At 34.0% G+C, this 21,317-nt stretch overlaps 1 protein-coding gene across 3 annotated transcripts in view; it reads right to left on the minus strand.

Annotated features, from left to right (window-relative positions):
- Positions 1-21,317, minus strand: part of DPP10 (dipeptidyl peptidase like 10) — a 1,290,245-nt gene that overhangs the window by 142,761 nt on the left and 1,126,167 nt on the right. For all 3 annotated transcript variants that reach the window (XM_012535464.2, XM_004276493.4, XM_049712621.1), the window contains exons 6-7: positions 2,899-2,951; positions 2,717-2,798 (exon numbers count right to left, since the gene is read on the minus strand). In XM_012535464.2, the coding sequence (XP_012390918.2) occupies positions 2,717-2,798; positions 2,899-2,951 (135 nt within the window). The remainder of the gene's footprint in view (positions 1-2,716; positions 2,799-2,898; positions 2,952-21,317) is intronic.

Below are 21,317 nucleotides of genomic sequence, written 5' to 3' on the forward strand. Positions count from 1 at the left end.
CAGCGCCTGCCCACTTCCTGGTGCCCACTCACTACTGTCCGTCAATACACTGATCCTTGACTTCTCTGAATCAGACCTGCATCTTCATATCTAGCATATCTTAGGCAGCTTCTGCTGCCACTCTTCAGGAATATCATAATGGAATGGATCTAGAGACAGCCCTACATAGGTATATTAAACACATTGTTTTAAATGTCTAAAATAGACACAGGATAAATGCAAATATACTGTCTATAATCTATGGTATTTGAACCATTGCAACATTTTTTCATTTTAAATTACTGGCTTGTTTTCTTCATAATAATTTAATCAATTATTCAACCATTTAGTGTGGATAAGGCAGTGAATACACTGTGTTATACAGGATTTCTTTATAAAATGTAACCATAAAGATGTTCAAGAAGCTTCAGGTCTAATGTCTGGCAACTTTGTATATGTTTCTCTCAATGTTATTGGTAAACCTTTAAGGTTTAAATAATCCCAGTGAAATATAGAATATAATATTTAGAATTATATAGAATGTAATATGAGGGAGGTCAAAAAGCACAGTCAAATGCTTTCATTTTACTACTGATGAAAATGAGGTGCCGAGAGGAAAAATGATTTGGCCAAAGTCACATAACCAACCACTGGCCGAGACTCTATCTCAGGTATATTCACGTCCAGAATATTTCAGGGTCCAGAAGCTTTTTAATGAAAAGATGCATTGTTTAGTTATAGTACATTATTCCACAGCCTTACTGTGATGTGAAATACCTGTTTCGCCAATTAGCTTAAGACAGTATTTCTTAGGTTTATAAAATGGAATAAAACTAATAATATGCACTTTTTTAAGGAAAATATTTATATTTCCTAAATTATCGTAATGAAATGATGGTCATGGGAAATTAAAAAACATACCTCAACCCACTCAGCTGTTACTGAAGCAGCAATTCTAAGTAAATACAAGCAAACAAACAAAACTAGAGGATTCTAACTTTTGTTAAAGGTTAGGGTTAGGGTTGGTTGATCAGAATTATTAAAGGCAAGTAAGATGAACATATTGATAAGAATATGAAGAATTTCAATTTACTAAAAGACGTATTTAAAATACATTTAACCCCCCTCATTCTTAAAAGCATAGTTCAAATTATATAATGTAAAACCTACAGAACACTAAAGAAAAAGACCATATATCCACCATCACTACTAAGGAGTTAAAGTCTTATGTACTTCAACTTATTTAACTTTAATTTATGTATTATGTAAAACATAATTATGTATTAAGATAGACCCAATAGGCACATACAAAACACTGTACCTATCGCAGGGAAAACATTTATAAAAGTTTACATTAAGCCATTAGGTCATCATTTTCTAAGTGACTATTACAAAGATCTGTTTTTGAACTTTACAAATTAGCTTCAAAACCAATTTCACATTTTTGTAAATTTAAAAACAAACATCAAAATAACACACCTGAAATAAGAATATGCAATAAATTTTTTAAAATATTCTAACTAAATAATATTAAAAGTATTACTATCAAATTGTTGGATGAAGATTAAGCACCATTTAAAGAAAATTCTATAGTCTTCCGTGTTTTATTGGAACAGAAAAAGAGGACAGTAACATTATACTAGAAAGGATCAAATAAATTTAAAATTTGGCTTTTTGAGAAGACAAATGTGAAATTTATAAATATCAACCAAAGTTGATCATGAAAATAAAATACTTATAAATAATATTAGGAAACAAGAAAAAATATAGCAACACATGCTAAGATTAAAAGAACACTAAGAAGTTATAAAAATATTATGCTAAAAATTTGAAAATTTAGGTGAAATGGACTTTTAGAAATGCATAAATTACCAAAACTTATTCAAAAATAAATCTAAACCTTACTGTTACAATCATAATAGAATACATTTTAAAAAATCTTCCCACAAAAAAAGAAACTACCTCACCATAACTAGGCACATTCATAGGGTAGCTAGTGCAAGAAGAATTTAATAAATTAGAAAGCAGAAAAATTGGAATGGAAGAAGCAATAATGTCATTATTAACAAATAATAGTCTGGAAAAACTAGGTGGTCGTGACGATATGGAACAAAGGGGATTCTCACATTGTTGCTAGTAAGCATATAAACAATTTAGAAACAATTTAGAAATCAGTTTGGCCATGTGTAGTACTTTTGAGCATGCTCAAGCCATACAAGCAAGCAATACCACTTCCTGAGCAATTTTCCCTTAAAGGCTATATCCAGGCACCCATGAGACTCAAGAATATTGTGAAGCTCAAACTGCTTTTATACATCAATCACTCTCTTTTTGAGTTTGTGATAATTCCAAAATATATGAGAAAAAAGTCTTAAGAGAACATCGTCAAGTGTAGACTTCCATCTTACATTTTTGCCATGAACAGTGCTTTAAGAATAAATAAAACATTATGTAACAGAAATTTTACAGAACTAGGCCTTAGTATTCTTGGATCTCTTCTGGGTTTTATTATTAACTAGCAGTTTAATCACACATTATAAACTTTTTTCTTTTTAATTAGTTGATAACATTATACTGGTACTATTTGATATATTCTTAAATTAAAATACTAGATAAAAGATATTAAGGTATTAAAATCATCCAGTATAATAGGACAATTTTTACGAGTGGCTTCTGTAAGCATTTTCCATAGGGCCCTGGCTGACAGTACTCAGTGCATACCAATGCCTGTGCTTACCAGCTGCTGCCCTTGGACGCCCCAGGCCGCGTACTGCAAGATGGAGTCCTCTACTTCTGGAGGATTTAACTCCCAAACTTCCCTTGAAAAAAGGTAAATATTTTTACATGAACAAATTAACACCTACATCAACAATTTAGTTGGACAGTTGCTCATGGAAACCAGAAAATCAAAGAACTTACCTAGTGTGTATATTGTAAATCACATATGAAGCAGTATACGAATAATGAAAAATCTGAAAAAAAAAAGAAGCATTATAGACCCTAGTTTGGAATAAAGGCTCCATCTTAATGGGTATATATGTTTTTGATAAAATCCAGGAAATCTAAAATTGGTTTTAGAGAGAATTCAAGATGTGACATATTCTAGTTCTGGAGTTTATTACCCTTTCTGAGCCTTACTGTAATAACCTCCTAATCCTTTCTACCATCAATCTCATTCCTTATCCAATCCACACTCTATATTTAGTATGATTCTGAATATTTTGCTAACTTGTTTAAAATATTCAGTGATTCCTCACTGCCTATAAAATAAAGTTCAAACCACTTCAATGATATTCAAGGGTTTTGGTATTTTGGGTCCTACACGTTTTCCCACCCTTAACATCCACTACTTCTTTTCACCTAGTCTATACTTCAATTACCTTAAACAAATTCCTTCTGTATATCCTGAGTAACCTGAGCATCTCTCTCTCTCTCTTTTTTTCTTTTTTTTAGGACATCCTACCCTCACTCAGGTGAAAATTTCCCCTCCTTCCATTATAGCCTCTGCATAGCCTTCAATAGAAATCTGTCTCACAGTTTACTTTCAACTCTTAGGACAATTCTCACCCTGTAACGTAAGTTAGATAAATATTTTAAGTACTTGTTTCTTTTTCCCACTAAAATGTTGTCAGGTCCAGGTGCGTATTACCTTTGCATTCTCCACATTACCTTATATGGTGTCATGTTTGCATGCAACATGCAATCAATATTTGTTGAGTAATGATTCTGATGGGGTAAAACTCTTGCAGCTTAAAGTGTTTGTGGAGACAAAATGGGGTAACACCCCAATCACTTCATAGAAATAGTTGAAAATTATTTAATAATTTAAATAATAGTTGAAAATTTTTGTTGAATAGTTGAAAAGTTTCAAATAGTTGAAAATTATGTTAAATAGTTGGTTGCAAGTATGTATCTTCAAGAGACTTTAGTGCCATCTTATAAAGAGCCTTGTTTCTTTTTAAAGGGCATCTTCCCAAGGATCACAGCATCCATGATGGGGTGACATTAAGGAACACAGTGGATGACGCAAAGATATCCCTATATTTTGGTTCTTACTAATTAAAGATGGTGGAATAGTAGAATACAGAGGAATGAGGAAAATTGCAAAAGACGGGTTAGGGAAAGAGATGATAAGTATGTGACATTTCAATGAAATTCTTTTTCTCTAAGCTATGTGGATCTAGTGAAGAAACTTTTTTCCATCTAGCTATATTGTTATTATTTGCAAGATTTACAGAACTTATGTTGATACTTCCATTTTTCAGCATACAAGTATAAAAGTTTCTTTTATTCCTCTAGTGGATGTACATTGCACAAATATAATACTGTCAATTGAAACTCCCTAGAAGTCAAATTGTTACTTCTCACTGCAATAGCTTCAATTAAACATGACTGGCCACATATTCTGTAAAGCAATACTAGTGTTCTCTCTTTGCATTGAAATTACAATCCTTCCCCCATTTGTTATAATATTGTGTTTTACAATGAAGCTTTATTCCTCCTTTTCTTTTGGAATAACTATTAAATCTGAGATTGCCTTCACTATAGAGTCATAGGAGTGAAAATAACTTTTCCTGGTGTCTATTTTGGCTTTCATATTGTGTTCTATAAAATTCCATATTTGACTACAAATTTTAAATCTTGAATTTACTACTATAGCTGACAAAGAGGTGAGAAATGTGACCACCTCTATAAACATTTTTTTTCAACTCAGAAAGTTCTGCTGCCAAAGCAAACTGCCAAGTGAGCACTTGGTCTTCAAAGCAGACAAATGTGTCAATGATGTTATGGGTAAAAAGAAACTATTCATCCCATCTGTTAATCACCTAACACACTGTACCTGAATTCTAGGCTCACATCCATCTTGAGAGTTCCTGTGCACTACTGTTTTAGTCAAAGCAAGCCAAAATAACCACTGAGACAAAACTGGATGGATATAACCATTGAATGTTGGTCTCTATCATATTTATATAATATAGAATTATAGAGGTTGCTGGCTCTTCTCGATGTATGAATCCAAAGAACTTAGACGGTCTCCCAATGATGGGATTTAGAGAGAGGGATATATGAATCCACTTTCTGCTTTGTAGTTCTTAGCCTAATACAGCATTTGTTTCTCTCAGCTGGTATGCTGAGATGGAAGATCACAATAAAGAATTTAACCTCACAGATACAGAGAACAAACTAGTGGTTGCCAGAGGGAGGAGGGTCAGAGATGAAAAAAACAGGTGAAAGGGATTAAGAGGTACAAACTACCAGTTATAAAATAAGTCACAGGGACGTAATGTATAGCACAGGGAATATAGTTAATAATATTGTATGTGCATAAACTATAAAAATATTAAATCACTATGTTGTATACCCGAAACTAACATAATATTGCAAGTCAACTATACTTTAATTAAAAAAAGTTAATCCTGCCTAACCTGCAAACACACAGCAAACAAGTTGCAGAGACTTAGCCTCAACTATAGGTTCCCTACAAAGCCAGCAGCTTGCCATTTACAGGTAATTAGAACCTAGCCCTTTTTTCTTAGCTTAGAACTCTTTCCACTAAATCCACTGTCCCTTGGGGTGTGTGTGTGTGTGTGTGTGTGTGTGTGTGTGTGTGTGTGTGTGAGTGTGTGTACTCCCAGAAGATCTCAAATACTTTGTAGTTTTCCATAATTAAAATTGCATTATATGTCCACCACAGAATGTAAAGAGTGTAAGATAGGAGAGATTTTCAACAGGGTTAGAGGTAGACATTTCTTTATGTTTGTTTGCATAGTGTTGCAAAGATTTTGAAAGGGGGAGTTTTCAAGTAGAATTAGACTTAGCTTTACTGAACATTTGTATTGAAGCACATTGGGCTAAATTCAGTCTGTGTTAATCTGCATCTCTCTCTTTCCTTCCTTGAACAACATTTCTATTCTTTTTTAACACTCCTCATTTCCTTTTATCCTATGTTCCTCTTCTACATTGGCTAGGTAGGTCTTGTTTTACGATGAGAGGATAAAATTGGAGTCCCTGATGTTAGAAACAGTCTTTTTCCTATAATGATTGGCTGTTGCATAGTGAGCGCCGAACTGAACATTTGATGAGATCCTTGGGGACAAAGACATTTCACAGTCAAAAATTACATATTCATCCCGTCTCTGCAAATGATGTTCCACTGCTTGTTACAGAGCGTGAATAGTTATAGCAAAGGTAGTGGGTGTGGGGCAAAATTGAGATATACTATGTAAAAACGTGATCAGTGCTTACTCCTGGAAGCTGGACTTGAGATGACATTCAGTCTCATGATGCCAAAATGTATTGGGATGTACAGAAGGCATCATAAGATCCTGCAAACCAATCTGATCCCCACCACCTCTACCTTACTTTAGGACCCTATAAGAGGCTGATTACTAAATATTAATCACCATGAGTGGTATAACTAATTATCATTGTTTGCTATAGCTTTGCTCTATAAGTCATCGTAAACACTGAATTAGCAAATACTGAATGATTGCTCCTGGGAGAAATATAGGGTTAGGTTCCTGCGGGTCTCTGGTTACATTTTCATCGACCAATCAATACATACCATCTTTTCACGTGTTTTTTAACGTGAAGACACTGTATCTAACACTAAATATTGTTGATTCATTAGCACTGAGCTCATGGCCAACAGTATTGTAACTCATGCCTGAATGAAGCTTACCTAACACATGTACTTTCTCTGTAAAGCACATCACAGCCTTCCTGCACCTAATAACACTGGACAGCACTTCAGCACTGTGCTTGGGAGTACTTTAAACAGCAAAATCACCAACAAAAAGCACAAACATTTTTGAAAAAATAGCACTAAAAGACCATGAAAAGGACACTAATTTACAGTATGAAAGCTGGAACAAGAAGACCTTGCATCACCTTTTTTGATCTCAGCTGGGAAAGTGTGCATCAGGCAACGCAGATGTTCTGCTGTTCTGAACATGTTTGTGAATGACTGAGAACATGCAGCAAGTATGGATCTTGCAGTTACAAATACAATTTAGAAAATAGGTATGTTTGCAATTCCAGAATCTTTAAAAAACGAAGACTACCTGTACACGTAACACAGACATAGCATGAGATGTTACTGGAAGAAAGAAAAAAAAAAACAGGCATATTGAAGGAAGGCCTGCCAGAACTTAAACACAAGAAACATATAGAAGTTACCCATAGTGGTGGTGTTCATGTTCTGCAAATGAAAACTAGCTACATCCATTCAGTTATCAAATGTCTGTTAAGTAATCTTTTTGACACAGGCACTACACTAGGTACCATTCCAAAAAAAAATTATTATGGGGATAAAACTCATTTTTAAAATAGAGTAAAATACAAAAGAGTATCAATTGATAATTTTTATTTACTCCTATATGTTGTTTGTCAGTTTATAAACATGTGTTGAATACTAATTATATGCAAGCTTATAAGTTAAGTACCTTGCCAAATGCAAAGACTGTAATAAACATGACCCCTGCCCCCAAAGAGCTCTTGACCCATTTGGGGTGACAAAGTTAGGAAATATTATATTAGTATAAAGGGCTCCAGTTGCAGGTCTTGGTTAAATTAGAACTTGCAGATTATAAATCATAAGGTTTCCAAGAAGCAATTAGTAATCTGTTTCAAGCCTGCAATCATAGGGAAGATAACAGTTGACTTTGGCATTGAAGGAACTAATATAATTATTGAATTGAGTATTTACTATATACTGGACTTTGCTGAGTGCTCAACATATATCATTTATGTTTAAATCGACCTCAGGAAGTAGAAACTGTAATTCATAATTCATGGGATAGGCTCTGGAAGCACTGAAAGTTTAAGCAGGAGACAGAGCCACAATTTGAGCCTACGTCTGTCTGATTACAACCCATATTATGACTTAATCTCTCTGTACTCTCTCTCTCAGGGAGCTGGGACAGGAAGCATGACTCCAGCTTTGCAAAAGATTTATTTCTGAAAGACCTTTAAAGGTACCACCCAAAGATTTATGGACACGAGTAGGCATGAATTAATTGTGATTATCACAGTTAAGAGATTTCATTGAAAGATGATCTAATATATCAAATTAAAAATGTAAATCCCCTTCTCCTTTAGCTTTTTCACATTTTCTTGGAATATCATTTATTGCCTAAGACATCTATGGGGATTCATGTCAAGGAGAGTTACACTTACAAGAAAAAAGAACAGGGTGCCTTAGTAATTTACGCTTAAAACGCTTAAACGCTTTAATTTAATTTAAACGCTTAAATCTCTGGGTGCCGAACTTTTCTGCACTGCAGTTAAACTGCCGAATTGGAATAAATAGCATACTTTTTCATGGCTTGAGGATATTTAAAATAGGATTATGGATTTGCCATTGACTCAAACAGTTAGGAAAACTAAACTATGAGGAAGCAGGTCTCTGAATAAATAGTATTTATGAAAAAGTGGCAGTGAGAGAAAAGAAATGTAGACAAAAGGGTGTTTGTTTCTCTTGGAAGTAAGTGGTATAATGATGCCAAGTTTATTCTAGGATAATGGAATACCTTTCACGATGAGTAACTAGTGGTTCTGTTGTTGGACATTTTTATCTTTATTATGCAGTGAAAAACTAGACCATCAGGTAGGATACTCTAATGTAGTAAATATGGTTCACAAAATTACAAGATGCAGCTCTACAAAAATCCTTTTAAGACACTGTATTAAAAAAGGTTTTGTGAACATTGTGAACAACAGGTATTGGTAGAAAGGGAAAATATGGGAGGGAATTTAAGGTATAAGTAATATTTGTCAATATTTTAGTCTTTCTTTAATCTTTAAGATTGACATATACACACTACTATATACATAATATAGATAACTAATAAGAACCTACTGTATAGCACAGGGAACTCTACTCAATATTCTGTACTGACCTATATGGGAAAAGAATCTAAAAAAGAGTGGATATATGTATATGTATAACTGATTTATTTTGCTGTACAGCAGAAACTGACACAACATTGTAAATCAACTATACTCCAATAAAAATTAATTTAAAAACCTTACATATGTTGTTAAGATCATTACTGACAGGTTTTACCATCTATGTCAGTGTTTCTGGGGATGGACACACCCCAGAGTTCCCTACTCTGACATTTTCACTGATGTCATTCCCCTTGATCCTCAATTTGAAAGTGGATAAAAATGTTTTATATGTTTTCTTCTTTAAGAAGTTAAATAAAGGACCCTGTCTACAAAAAAAAAAAAAAAAAGTACTATGCAGGATACACAATTGGTAAAATCATGATTGGAACCAAGATCTTACACATTCCAAACATGCAAGCATCGTTTTAATGTGTTACCACATGGAAGAACCATGTAAGATTCTTTCACTGTATCACCATTATGGTAAGTGGCAGACATAGTAAAATACTCAAGATGGTGAGACTAAATATAAATGACGCTAGAGAAGATAAAGTTTAGATGTTTAATTCAGCTCTAAATTTGGCAAAATCTATATAAAACAAATAAAAATAAATTTGCTAATTAAAAAACAGACTATCTGCCACAAACCCAATTTAGTCATTCTGTTAACCTATACGCATCATGATGCCATCATCACACAGGATATATAGTAAGATTTTGACTTTTTCTTACTTTATTTGAGTCTAGCAGGCTTCCCATTTGGAAAAGATAGGATATTGTTTTCTTTGTTTTTAGTATTCATAGTGTATTCACTCTGAGTTGAAATACGATACTGTTGGCATACTATGAAAGTGAACAACCTAATAAGAAATTATATAAGGTAAATATGGTTTCATTTAAAACATTTATTTTATTTAAGAAAATGGATGGCTAATGACTCAAGTCTTAAAAGCAGATGACAAAAATTACCTGGGTATCATTTTTCAATTTTGTATAGGATTATCGTGTCCAGGATATAACCCAATGACTTGCAAAGTAAAAGCAGTCAGCATGAGAAGAATATACTGTATTATACAAGAGATCTTTGAGTGAGAGGAATAAATCATTTTCTGATCTATTTCCTGTTAAATACACTAACTGATCATTATGGAAAAATCTCCTAGAATTGCTCTCAGAATTTAGTTCATGAGATGTTGTCTATAATACAAAATTTCATTCCAAAGAAGCTCCCTAGCATCAGTTTTTTAATTATTCATATTTAACATGCAATTTGCACCATAATATACTGCTGACTAAAATACCAACCTCATTGACAGTGCCATCCTTTGTAATAAAATATTTTCACATACCAGACCATTCTGTATTAATTAATGCAAATAAGCTACTTTCACACCAACTGGCATTAAACTGTTTCCTATGTCTCAATATTAAAAATATCTGGTTTGATAACCTGAATAGCACTTAAGGGTTAACTGCTAACAGTAGTGCAAGTAGGTTTTCAATCTGCACTGAAATAAATTTAAACATCATCTAACTACCCATACAGTAAATTTCTCTATAGCATGTCAATGAAGAAATATATTATTACAATAGTAGAGTGTGAGAGACAGAAATCTCAAACTGCTTCTACTGAGTACTATAACTTGAAAGACAAGGATTAAAATTATTGATTCAACAATATTTGAAGGCATTTGCAGGCCCTTGTTGATGGAACCAAGTATGTAACTCAGGAAAGTAGTCATTTCATTCCCCAGCAACTTTGATGAAAAGGTTCTTTCTTTATTTCAATGGGATCAAGTCCTAGCTGCTGTTTTCTTGAGCAGGTTACTTAAAAATTTTACTTTACTCATCAGGAAAATGGAGGAAGCAAGATATATCCAACTGTTTCCTAATAAAGATTATAAAACAAACCATAAGGAAATTATTTAGTTATCACATGAGGCTAAGCCAAAACTCAAACCAAAACCAGGAAAACTCAAATCTATTGTAATTGAAATTTTAAAATTTCTTTAATAAAAGTCTTACTATTAAGCAAGAAAGGAAAACAACCATAAAATTAATGGTATTTATTAGTTACTTTTTGCAACACTATCCCCCATAAATAATTAAGACTCATTTGTGTTGAATAATTTTAAAATATTAGAGAAAATATTCTTTTCAAATTTCTTTTTTCAAATTTTCAAATTTTCTTTTCAAAAATCATAAAAATATAATTTTCAAGAATATATGATAATTTATGTAATTATTTACATATTAATAGCTATTTAGGTTGAGAGTTTTCACATATGCAAAATACTGAGATTATTTTCATTGCATATTTACACATATCCTTAGGATACATTCCCAGAAGTAAAATTTGTAGATCCGAAGATATGCACATTTTACATTTTGCTTCATACTACCAAATCATTTTCTAGAAAGATTAGAAACAATTCATAGTGCTATGTGCTACACAAGTATCTTATGTTTTCTTTAATGCCACAATAAAATAACATTACCCATTGTGCTGATTTGGATTGTTTGAGTGGCAAAAACGAAAACAAACATCATTATTTAGACTTGCAGTCTAATTATGATTAAACCTGAATATTTGTCATAAGCTCTTAGTGCTCTGTACTTCTTCATTTGTTACTTATCTATCAATGTCTTTTCTATGGCATTGTTCATCTTTTCTTTGTTGATATCTAAAAGCTCTTTTTATATTACAAAATGCAAATGTATTTTCATGAATGCAATAAATATTTTACCCAGCTAAAGTTTGCCTTTTCTCTTTCCCTGTGTGTGTTCTCTACAGAGAAATTTTAAATCTTTATGTGATTATTTCTAAAAGCTATATACTATTTCAGACCCTAGAAGGGTGCCAAGAGAAGCTTCACTAACTCAACATTTTAAACTTTAAACAATATTCTTTCTAGTACTTCTCAAGTCTATGATCTCCTCAATCCACCTAAAATTATTTTTTGTTTAAGGGGTGAAGTATAAATTCAGTTTTGTTTTTTTCTTCCCCAAATAACCAGGCAGTTCTCCAATATAATTGATTTGTAATTTATCCTTTTATTTAATGTACCTCCTTAATTCCTTATATAACTTTGACCTTTTTTTCTGACTAGAATCACTATAATACAACTTTAAAATACATTTTAACATCCGAGAAGGTTAGCTCATTTCATCTTTTTTATGACATATATACACTCTAAATACTGCCTATTTAAGTGCAGGTTTAGTCTTTTGATTAAATTCTAGTTAAACCAAGAGGAGGATTAATTACTGTCAAATAAAAATTTTATTGTTTATTACTTTCAAAAAACTCTTGAGTACATTTCTTAAAAGATGTTTTTATTGGTCATGAACATAATTTACTTGTTAATGTTTTCATTTAATGTCTTCTATCATCATAAGCATGCAGAGTAGTGAAATAGTGAAGACTGTGGGTTGGGTGCTAAAGTGTCTGTGTGAATTGTTTGTTTGGCTCAACATTTACTGTGCAAACCTGAGTAAGTGACATAACTTTGCCTGTTTCCTAGTGATGGAAACATCTTCAAGAAAAATCAATGATTTTCTTTTAAAGGATGGGAAGTTATAGGACTGAAAGCCCAGAAATAAACCCATGCACCAATGGTCATTTAATCTATGACAAAAGAGGCAAGAATATACAATGGAAAAAAGACAGTCTCTTCAATAAGTGGTGGTGGGAAAACTGGACAGCTACATGTAAAAGAATGAAGTTACAACATTCTTTAACACCATACACAAAAATAAACTCAAAATGAATCAAAGACCAAAATGTAAGGCCGGACACTATAAAACTCTTAGAGGAAAATATAAGCAGAAGACTCTTTGACATAAATCGCAGCAATATCTTTTTGGATCTTTCTCCTAGAGTAATGAAAATAAAAACAAAAATAAACAAATGGGACATAATGAAACTTAAAAGCTTTTGCACAGTAAAGGAAACCATAAACAAGAGGAAAAGACATCGCTCAGAATGGGAGAAAATATTTGCCAACAAAGTGACCAACAAGGGTTTAATCTCCAAAATAGACAAACAGCTCATGCAGATCAATGTCAAAGAAACAATCCAATCAATAAATGGGTGGAAGATCTAAATAAATAGACATTTCTCCAAAGAAGACATACAGATGTTCAACATCACTAATTATCAGAAAAATGCAAATCAAAACCCCAAGATATCACCTCACACCAGTCAGAATGGCCATCATTAAAAGTCTACAAACAATAAATGCTGGAGAGGGTGTGGAGAAAAGGGCACCCTCCTATACTGTTGGTGGGAATGTAAATTGATACAGACACTATGGAGAACAGTATGGAGGTTCCTTAAAAAACTAAAAACAGAACTACCATATGATCCAGCAATCCCACTCCTGGGCATATATCCAGAGAAAAACACCATCCAAAAAGATACATGCATTGACAGAGGAATGGATAAAGAAGATGTGGTACATTTCTACAATGGAATACTACTCAGCCATAAATAATGAAATGATGCCATCTGCAAGAACATGGATGGACCTAGAGATTATCATACTAAGTGAAGTAAGTCAGATAAAGACAAATATCATATGATATCACTCATATGTGGAATCTAATTTTGAAAAATGATACAAATAACTTATTTACAAAACAGAAACAGACTCACAGATTTCAAAAACAAATTTATGGTTACCAAAGAGGAAACATGGCAGGGAGAGATAAATTAGGAACTGGGGATTAACGTATATATGCTACTATATATAAAATAGATAACCAACAAGGACCGACTGTATAGCACAGGGAACTCTACTCAATATTCTGTAATAACCTATATGGGTAAAGAATCTGAAAAAGAATGAATATATGTATATCTATAACTGAATCACTTTGCTGTACACCTGAAACTAACACAACACTGTAAATCTACTCCAATAAAATTTAAAAAAAAAATAAAGGATGGGAAGTTACTGAAGGTGTTAATGGAGAAGAACTCTTATTAAAGGTAAAGGTTGTAGGTTGAAAATATTTGAGAATAACTAACCCTAGGATAAAAATATACGCAGACATCCATAAAAAATTAATGTGCTTTTATATACTGCTTATGAAAAATGACCTGAATTCTAAGCTGAGAGGAAATATTTATTTTTCAAAGGAAACAGAAATTGAGACAAAACTTTACAGAACAATTACTCTAATGGTGACAATAATATCTGAAGAAGTTGTCATCCCACATAGCAAAGGTAATGCGCCACTGACTTTCAACATAAAATCCCTCTGACCCCTCTATTTGTAAGATTTCTGATGTCATGAAAATCAAATATATAAAGAATTGACTTTCAATCTCAATCACTTCATGTGTATTCATCTGGACTGGCAAGTGGCCCATGCCAATCTGATTATTACTAAGAGCAGAACTTTCTTCCTGAAGGGGCCAAATCTTTAGCCCTGAAGGTCATCCAAACCAACTGAGCCTTGAAAATGCCACACAGATCATCCAGAAACCATCAGGTAGAGTGGGTACCGGAGCCTAAGGTTCAAGAACAGACCTTTTCTCCCTCTTAGAAAGCTACATGCTGTAAGTATATAATACTTGCAAAGGGGAGATAGTACATATGATTTATACCAAAAATCAGAAGATCACAGAAAATTGTAAAAAAATGAACTACGTGGGTCTGTTTTCTTCACTTCTGTGCCCACTTTTGCTTGATTCTAGAAGCCCGGTGTTGCACTTTGACTAATTAGTATCTTAATAATCCAAATTATCCTTCCCTTCTCCCCTTTAAAAAAAATGTATTGTGATATTCTTTAAATTTTCTGAATCATAAAAATCATTAGAAGAATTTTATAAAATTATGAATTCCAGGAAATCCCCTAGGAGAGACCTTGAAATCTGCATTTTACTGTGCGCCTCCAGTCATCCTTTTTGTCAGGCAGGTTTGGGAAATGCTGTTCTGCTCTATGAAAATTCCCATTGTTTACAGCCAAGGTGATTGAATAGAAAAACTAGAGGCTGTAGAAGTTTCATTATAAAACATGAGAAAAGGGCTTCAGAGTCAATGTTCTTCCCTAATGTGAAATTAATCATCCTGTTCGCTTTAGACTACATTAAAGAAGTTATTCTTATAAGCAAATGTAGAAAGTTTTAAATCACCTCCCAATGCTGTATTGTGAGCAGAATCTATTGATAGAAGTACGCAGGTATCAAATACCATTCCTGGTTCAAAGAAAGCAGCAGCCAGGCTCAGGGTAATAAATACTTGACAGCAGGTATTACACACTGAGCTGTGTAAGGAAAATGACCCCTTTAAGTAACATTGAGGAAGGTGCTGTATTTTCCTTAAGAATTATTCCTCATTGAGGCTTTGAACTTCTGTATTAGATATAAGAGCCCACATGTGAGAAAACAATCACAGTTTTGACTAGGATTATGAGAATATAGCATGGGGAATTCAAGAAAGTATCAGAAGATATTGGACAAGTAGATGACAAAAAATTGGACAAAAGAAATATAATTTTCTCAATGACATGGTTAAGGGAACTGATGTGCTATTGGAATTTATGCTCAGCAGCCTACTACATTTAAATTCCAGTGAGCTGCATTTTGGACAGGGGGAGCTTTAGGTCCCATATCTGGAAAATAGGCTTGCTGTGTAGATTAACTGAGATAATGGTTGTGAAGTCCTTAGTATATCTTAAGTATTCAATAACCATTATTATTATTGTTGTTGCTGCTGCTGTTGTTGTTATTATTAGGATATCATGCTTAAAATAATTATATGATTAATTATTTAGAGCCTTTATTACACATTGCCAATTAACTTAGTCATTGTAAACTACATTTTTTTTATAAATTTATTTTCATTTACTTATTTATCTTTGGCTGCATTGGGTCTTCGCTGCTGTGCGCGGGCTTTCTCTAGTTGCGGAGAGCGGGGGTTACTCTTCGTTGCGGTGTGTGGGCTTCTTATTGCAGTGGCTTCTCTTGTTGTGGAGCACGGGCTCTAGGTGTGCAGGCTTCAGTAGTTGCGGCTCGCGGGCTCTACAGTGCAGGCTCAGTAGCTGTGGCGCACGGACTTAGTTGCCCTGTGGCATGTGGGATCTTCCCGACCAGGGCTCGAACCTATGTCCCCTGCATTGGCAGGTATATTCTTAAACACTGCACCAGGAGTCCATACATTGTTTTTTAATTATACAGTTTTCAGGTAAGTCAATTATCTAGATAGTCTTAGACACATTTTGACTCCTTAAACTCTTACAATATTACGGTAGCTGGAAGAGATCAGAATGATGGAGTGGGATGATGTGGAGCTCACCTCCCACCACGAACGCATCAAAAATACATCTACCTATGGAACCATTCTCACTGAAAACTAACTGGAGACTGGCAGAAAGACTCCTATACACCAAGGTTGTAAGAAGGATCCACACACAGTCTGGGAGGAAGGGAAGAGGAGCAATCAGGGTGAGACCTGTTCTCCTGCAAGGGGACACAGAAGAGGAGGGGGACATGAGCAGGAGGGCTGTAAAAAATCTAGACTTCACTCGTGAAGAGCAAGTGCACACCTGCTTACTCCCAAAACCGGGGGGAGAAAGCAGTCTGAAACAGTACAGGACTCTGGCAGGCTTCCTGCAACTACCCTGGTGCACACCCCAGCCTCAGTAGAGCACCACTCTGGTCCTGGTTGCTTCACAAGGCAGCTCCACACTAGGGTGAGGGATGCCAGGGTAAGGGGTCTGCTCAGTTGTGAGAGACAGAGCCAGCTCAGAAACAGAACAGCATCTGAATAGGGTGTGGACAGCCATTACTAGCAGTTACTGAAGCAGCCCATCAGAAGCAGCAGGGAACTCTGACTAGGGGCAGGACTGCTACAGCCCATGCCCACACCCATGCCAAGGGTCTGCTCCAGGCCCTCTTGCTACAGCACTAATCCCCTCTGGGGCAAATGTGCCAGTGCTGGAAGAGGGGAGAGCACACACTTAGAGGGAACAGAACCAGACTGACCTGCCCCTCAGGGCTTCTGCTCCAGCAACTTGGGACCCAACCCTGCCCCTGATAGAGCAGTGATGGCCACAGAGCATAGGGGAGGCCCCAACTCACACCTGGCTCTGGATCTAGCTCCTCCATCTCAGGCCCCACCTCCTACCAAGGTGATAGCACACCTTGGGTTAAAACATAACTTGTGCTCATGTTATATCTCTCTCTCCCACCAAAGTCACCAGGCACACACAGACTGTATGAGAAGGCTCCCATGCATGGACACCCCTTCAAGACCACAAAAGCTAACTCTTTCACCAAATTTAACAGAGACAGAGAAAGTTAAACAAAATGAGATAACAGAGGGATTTGTTTCAATAGAAAGAAAAAGAGAAAACAACTGTGAAACAGAAATAAATAATTTATCAGATAAATAGTTCAAAGCATTAGTAATAAAAATGCAAACTAAATCAGGGAAAATAATAGATGGACACAGTGAGAATTTTAACAAGGAACTAGAAAACATAAAAAAGAACCAACTGGAACTGAAGAATACATTAACTAAAAGGAATTAATAGCAGACTTGGTGATACAGAAGAAAACATAAATGATCTGGAAATTGTAATAATGGAAGTCACCCAATTAAAACAACAAAAAGAAAAACAAATTAAAAAAGAAATGAGAATAGTTTATAACTGTTTATAAACAGTTATAAACATCAAATAACATCAAATATACCAACATTTGGGTGCCACAAGGAGAAGAGAGAAAGGGGTTGATGAAATTATGGCTGAAAACTTCCTGAACCTGAAGAAGGAAACAGATATCAAGGTACACGAAGCATAGAGGTTAACAAACAAAATGAACCCAAACAGACCCATACCAAGACATGTCATAATTAAAATGGAAAAAGTTAAAGTTAGAGAATTCTAAAGGCAGCAAGAGAAAAAAAGAGTCACATACAGGGGGACCCGCATAAGGCTAGCAGCTGATTTTTCTGCAGAAACTTTGAAGAGAGTGACATGATACATTTAAAACATTAAAAGGGAAAACCCTGCAACCTAGGTAATTTACCCAGCAAGATTTTCATTTAGAATTGAAGGAGAGATAAATAACTTCTTAGACAAGCAAAAACTAAAAGAGTTCATCGATACTAAACCCACCCTAAAATAAATGTTAAAGGGTCTTCTCTAAGTGGAAAGGAAAAGGCAACAAGAGGTAAGTATCTAAAGGAAAGGAAAATCCCTCTAGTAAAGGCAAATGCATAGTAAAGGCTGAGGATCAACCACTTAAATAAGCTAGTAGTAAAAAATTTTTAATTGAAAATTAAAAAACAAAAAAATTGTAAAATCAATAAAACTATAATAAATAGTATTGGGATAAACATGAAGATGTAAAATATGACATCAAAAACACATAATGTGGGGGAGGGAAGTAAAAAATCTTGATCTTTTAGATTGTGCCTGATCTTAAATGACTACCAGTTTAAACAGGTAGATATAGTTATAGGTTAACATATATAAACCCCATGGTCACCACAAATCTAAAACCTGCAACAGATATACAAAAACAAAGATAAAGGAACACAAGCATACCACTACAAAGTCACTAAACCACATGGAAAAATACTAAAAGAAGAAAAAAATAACAGAGGAAGAATTACAAAAAACAAACAAGCAAACAAAAACAAAAAATAAGTAACAAAATGGCAATAAGTAGATACCTATCAATAATCACTTAAAACATCAATGGACTATGATCAATAATGTTAATAAAGCTATAATCAGATCAAAAACAAAATTAGAAATATTAGAAATAATTCCTTGAAAGATACAACACCGCTGACTTTTGCTAAATATTAAATAGGTAACTTAAATAGTCCCTCATGTGTTAAAGAAATTAAATTAATAGCCAATCAACATTTGAAGCAAAGAAAACTATAGGCTTCATTGGTACTTTATTAAGCATGTATTGAAGGATGAACATTAAATCAACACACACTTTACCAGACGATAGGAGAAGAAAGAATACTTCCTAACTCATTTTATAAGGCCAATATTATCCTAATATCAAAACCAGATGAAAGCATTAATATATATATATATATATGTGTGTGTATATATATATATAATTGATCAATATTATTTGTGAACACAGATGCGAAACTCCTCAAAAAATTCTAGGAAATCCAATACCAGATAAAAGGAGAATATATTATGACCAATTGGAATTTATTCTAGATGTAAGACTGATTCAGTATTTGGAAATAAATTATTATAGTACTTCACATCACCAATGACCACATAAGAATTGCATTATATATTAATAGATGCAGAAAAATCTTTTGACATTTAATATCCAGTCATGATTAAAAACTCTGAGCAACCATAACTAGAAGGAAACACCTCAATGGGATAAATAGCATTAACAAAAACATACAGCTAATGTCACACTTTATAGTAAAAGATTAAACACACAACCCTTGGAAACAAGGCAAGGATTTACATTCCCACCATTCTTATTGAACATCATACTGGAATTCCTATTCAGTGCAAGAAAATGAAATAAAATACTTATGTATTGGAAAGGAAAAAAAAATGTTTCTATCCTCAACTGACATAATTGTGTGTGTAGAAAATCCAAGAAATCTACAGTATTTTTTAGAATTGATAAGTGAGTATAGTAATGTCAAAGAATACAATGTCAGCATAGAAAAATGAGTCCAAAAGTAATATACTAGCAATGAATAAATGGGAATTAAATTCCAAAAAGTAGTGCCATTTATAATAGTGTCAAAAATGGTTAAATACTTAAATATAAATATTTTAAAAATATGTGCAGGATCAAAACTACCAAACACTGATGAGAAAAGAGAAGAAGACCTAAGTATATTGCCATACATGGTATTCATGGATTGGAACACTGTATACTTAAGATGTCAAGTCTCCCAAAACTGATTTTTGCATCTAACGCTATTCCACTTCAAATTCCAGCAAAAAACATACTGACAGACTGATTCTAAAATGTATACAGAAGGGCAAACAAAACAAGACAAAAGAGGAAATCCAAAACAATTTTTAAAAAGAACAAATTTGGAGGACTCACACAATTATTTTCTTATAAAGCTACAGTAATCAAAACAATGTGATGGGGCTTCCCTGGTGGCACAGTGGTTGGGAGTCCGCCTGCTGATGCAGGGGACACGGGTTCGTGCCCCAGTCCGGGAAGATCCCACATGCCGCAGAGCAGCTGGGCCCATGAGCCATGGCCACTGAGCCTGCGCGTCCAGAGCCTGTGCTCCGCAACGGGAGAGGCCACAACAGTGAGAGGCCCACGTACCGCAAAAAAAAAAACAAAAAAACAATGTGATGTTAAATAAATGATAGACATATAACTCACAAAATAAGATAAAGTTCAGAAATAGACATAGATATACAAATATATTCATTGCTTTTCTAACCAAGCCTTCTCTCCATTCAACACAGAAAGGAAAATCAAACTTTTAACAAACGGTGCTGAAATAATTGAATATCCATATGCAAAACAATAAACCTTTATCCATATTTTGCATTATATATTAGAATTGACCAGAAATGAATCATAGACATCAATGTATAACCTAGAATTTCTAGAAGGAAATAACACTGAAGAAAAATCTTTGTGAGTTTTGGTTAGGCAAAATTTCCTACAGACAAAGCCAAAAGCACCATGCATAAATGAAAAAAAGCTAAATTGGATTTCATAAAAATTAAGAATGATTTTCAAAAAGATCACTTATATCAAAATGAAATGGTTAACCAAAGACTTGAAGAAAATACTTGCAAATCACTTATGATAAAAGACCTGCATCCAAAAGAAATAAAGAACTTATAATTAAATAATAACAATCCCCTCCCCCACCAATAATGAGGAAAGATTTCAATAAGTATATATCTAAAGAAGATATATGGATAGCAATTAAGGACATGAAAAAATTTTCAGGATGATGTCATTAGGAAAATTCAAATACCACTACACACTTAATTAGAATGGCAATATAATAACAGTACTGAAGGTACAAATTGGTGATTATATGAAGCCACTGGAAGTTTCAAACATTTCTGATGGGACTGTCAAGTGGTAGTTCAGAAAACAGTTTCACAGTCTCTTATAAAGGTAGATGTATGCTTTTACCATACGAGTCAGCAATTCCTACTCTTAAGTGCTTATCAAAGTGAAATTTAAGCCTATGCTCACACAAAAACTTGAATCTCGATGTTTATACTCCTTTCTGAGATAATTATCAACAACTTGAAACCACACAAATGTCCTTCAACTGTGGAATGAATAAATTGTGGTATATCAATATATTCAAATACTATTTAGCAAAAAAAGGAACAAACTCCTGACACACAGAGCAGCATGCATGAAACGCACATGCACAATGCAAATTAAAAGTTACCAGATTTAAAAGGCTACATAAAAAAAATTTTTAAAAAGG

This window comes from Orcinus orca, chromosome 7 (assembly GCF_937001465.1).
Source record: "Orcinus orca chromosome 7, mOrcOrc1.1, whole genome shotgun sequence".
Taxonomy (NCBI): domain Eukaryota; kingdom Metazoa; phylum Chordata; class Mammalia; order Artiodactyla; family Delphinidae; genus Orcinus; species Orcinus orca.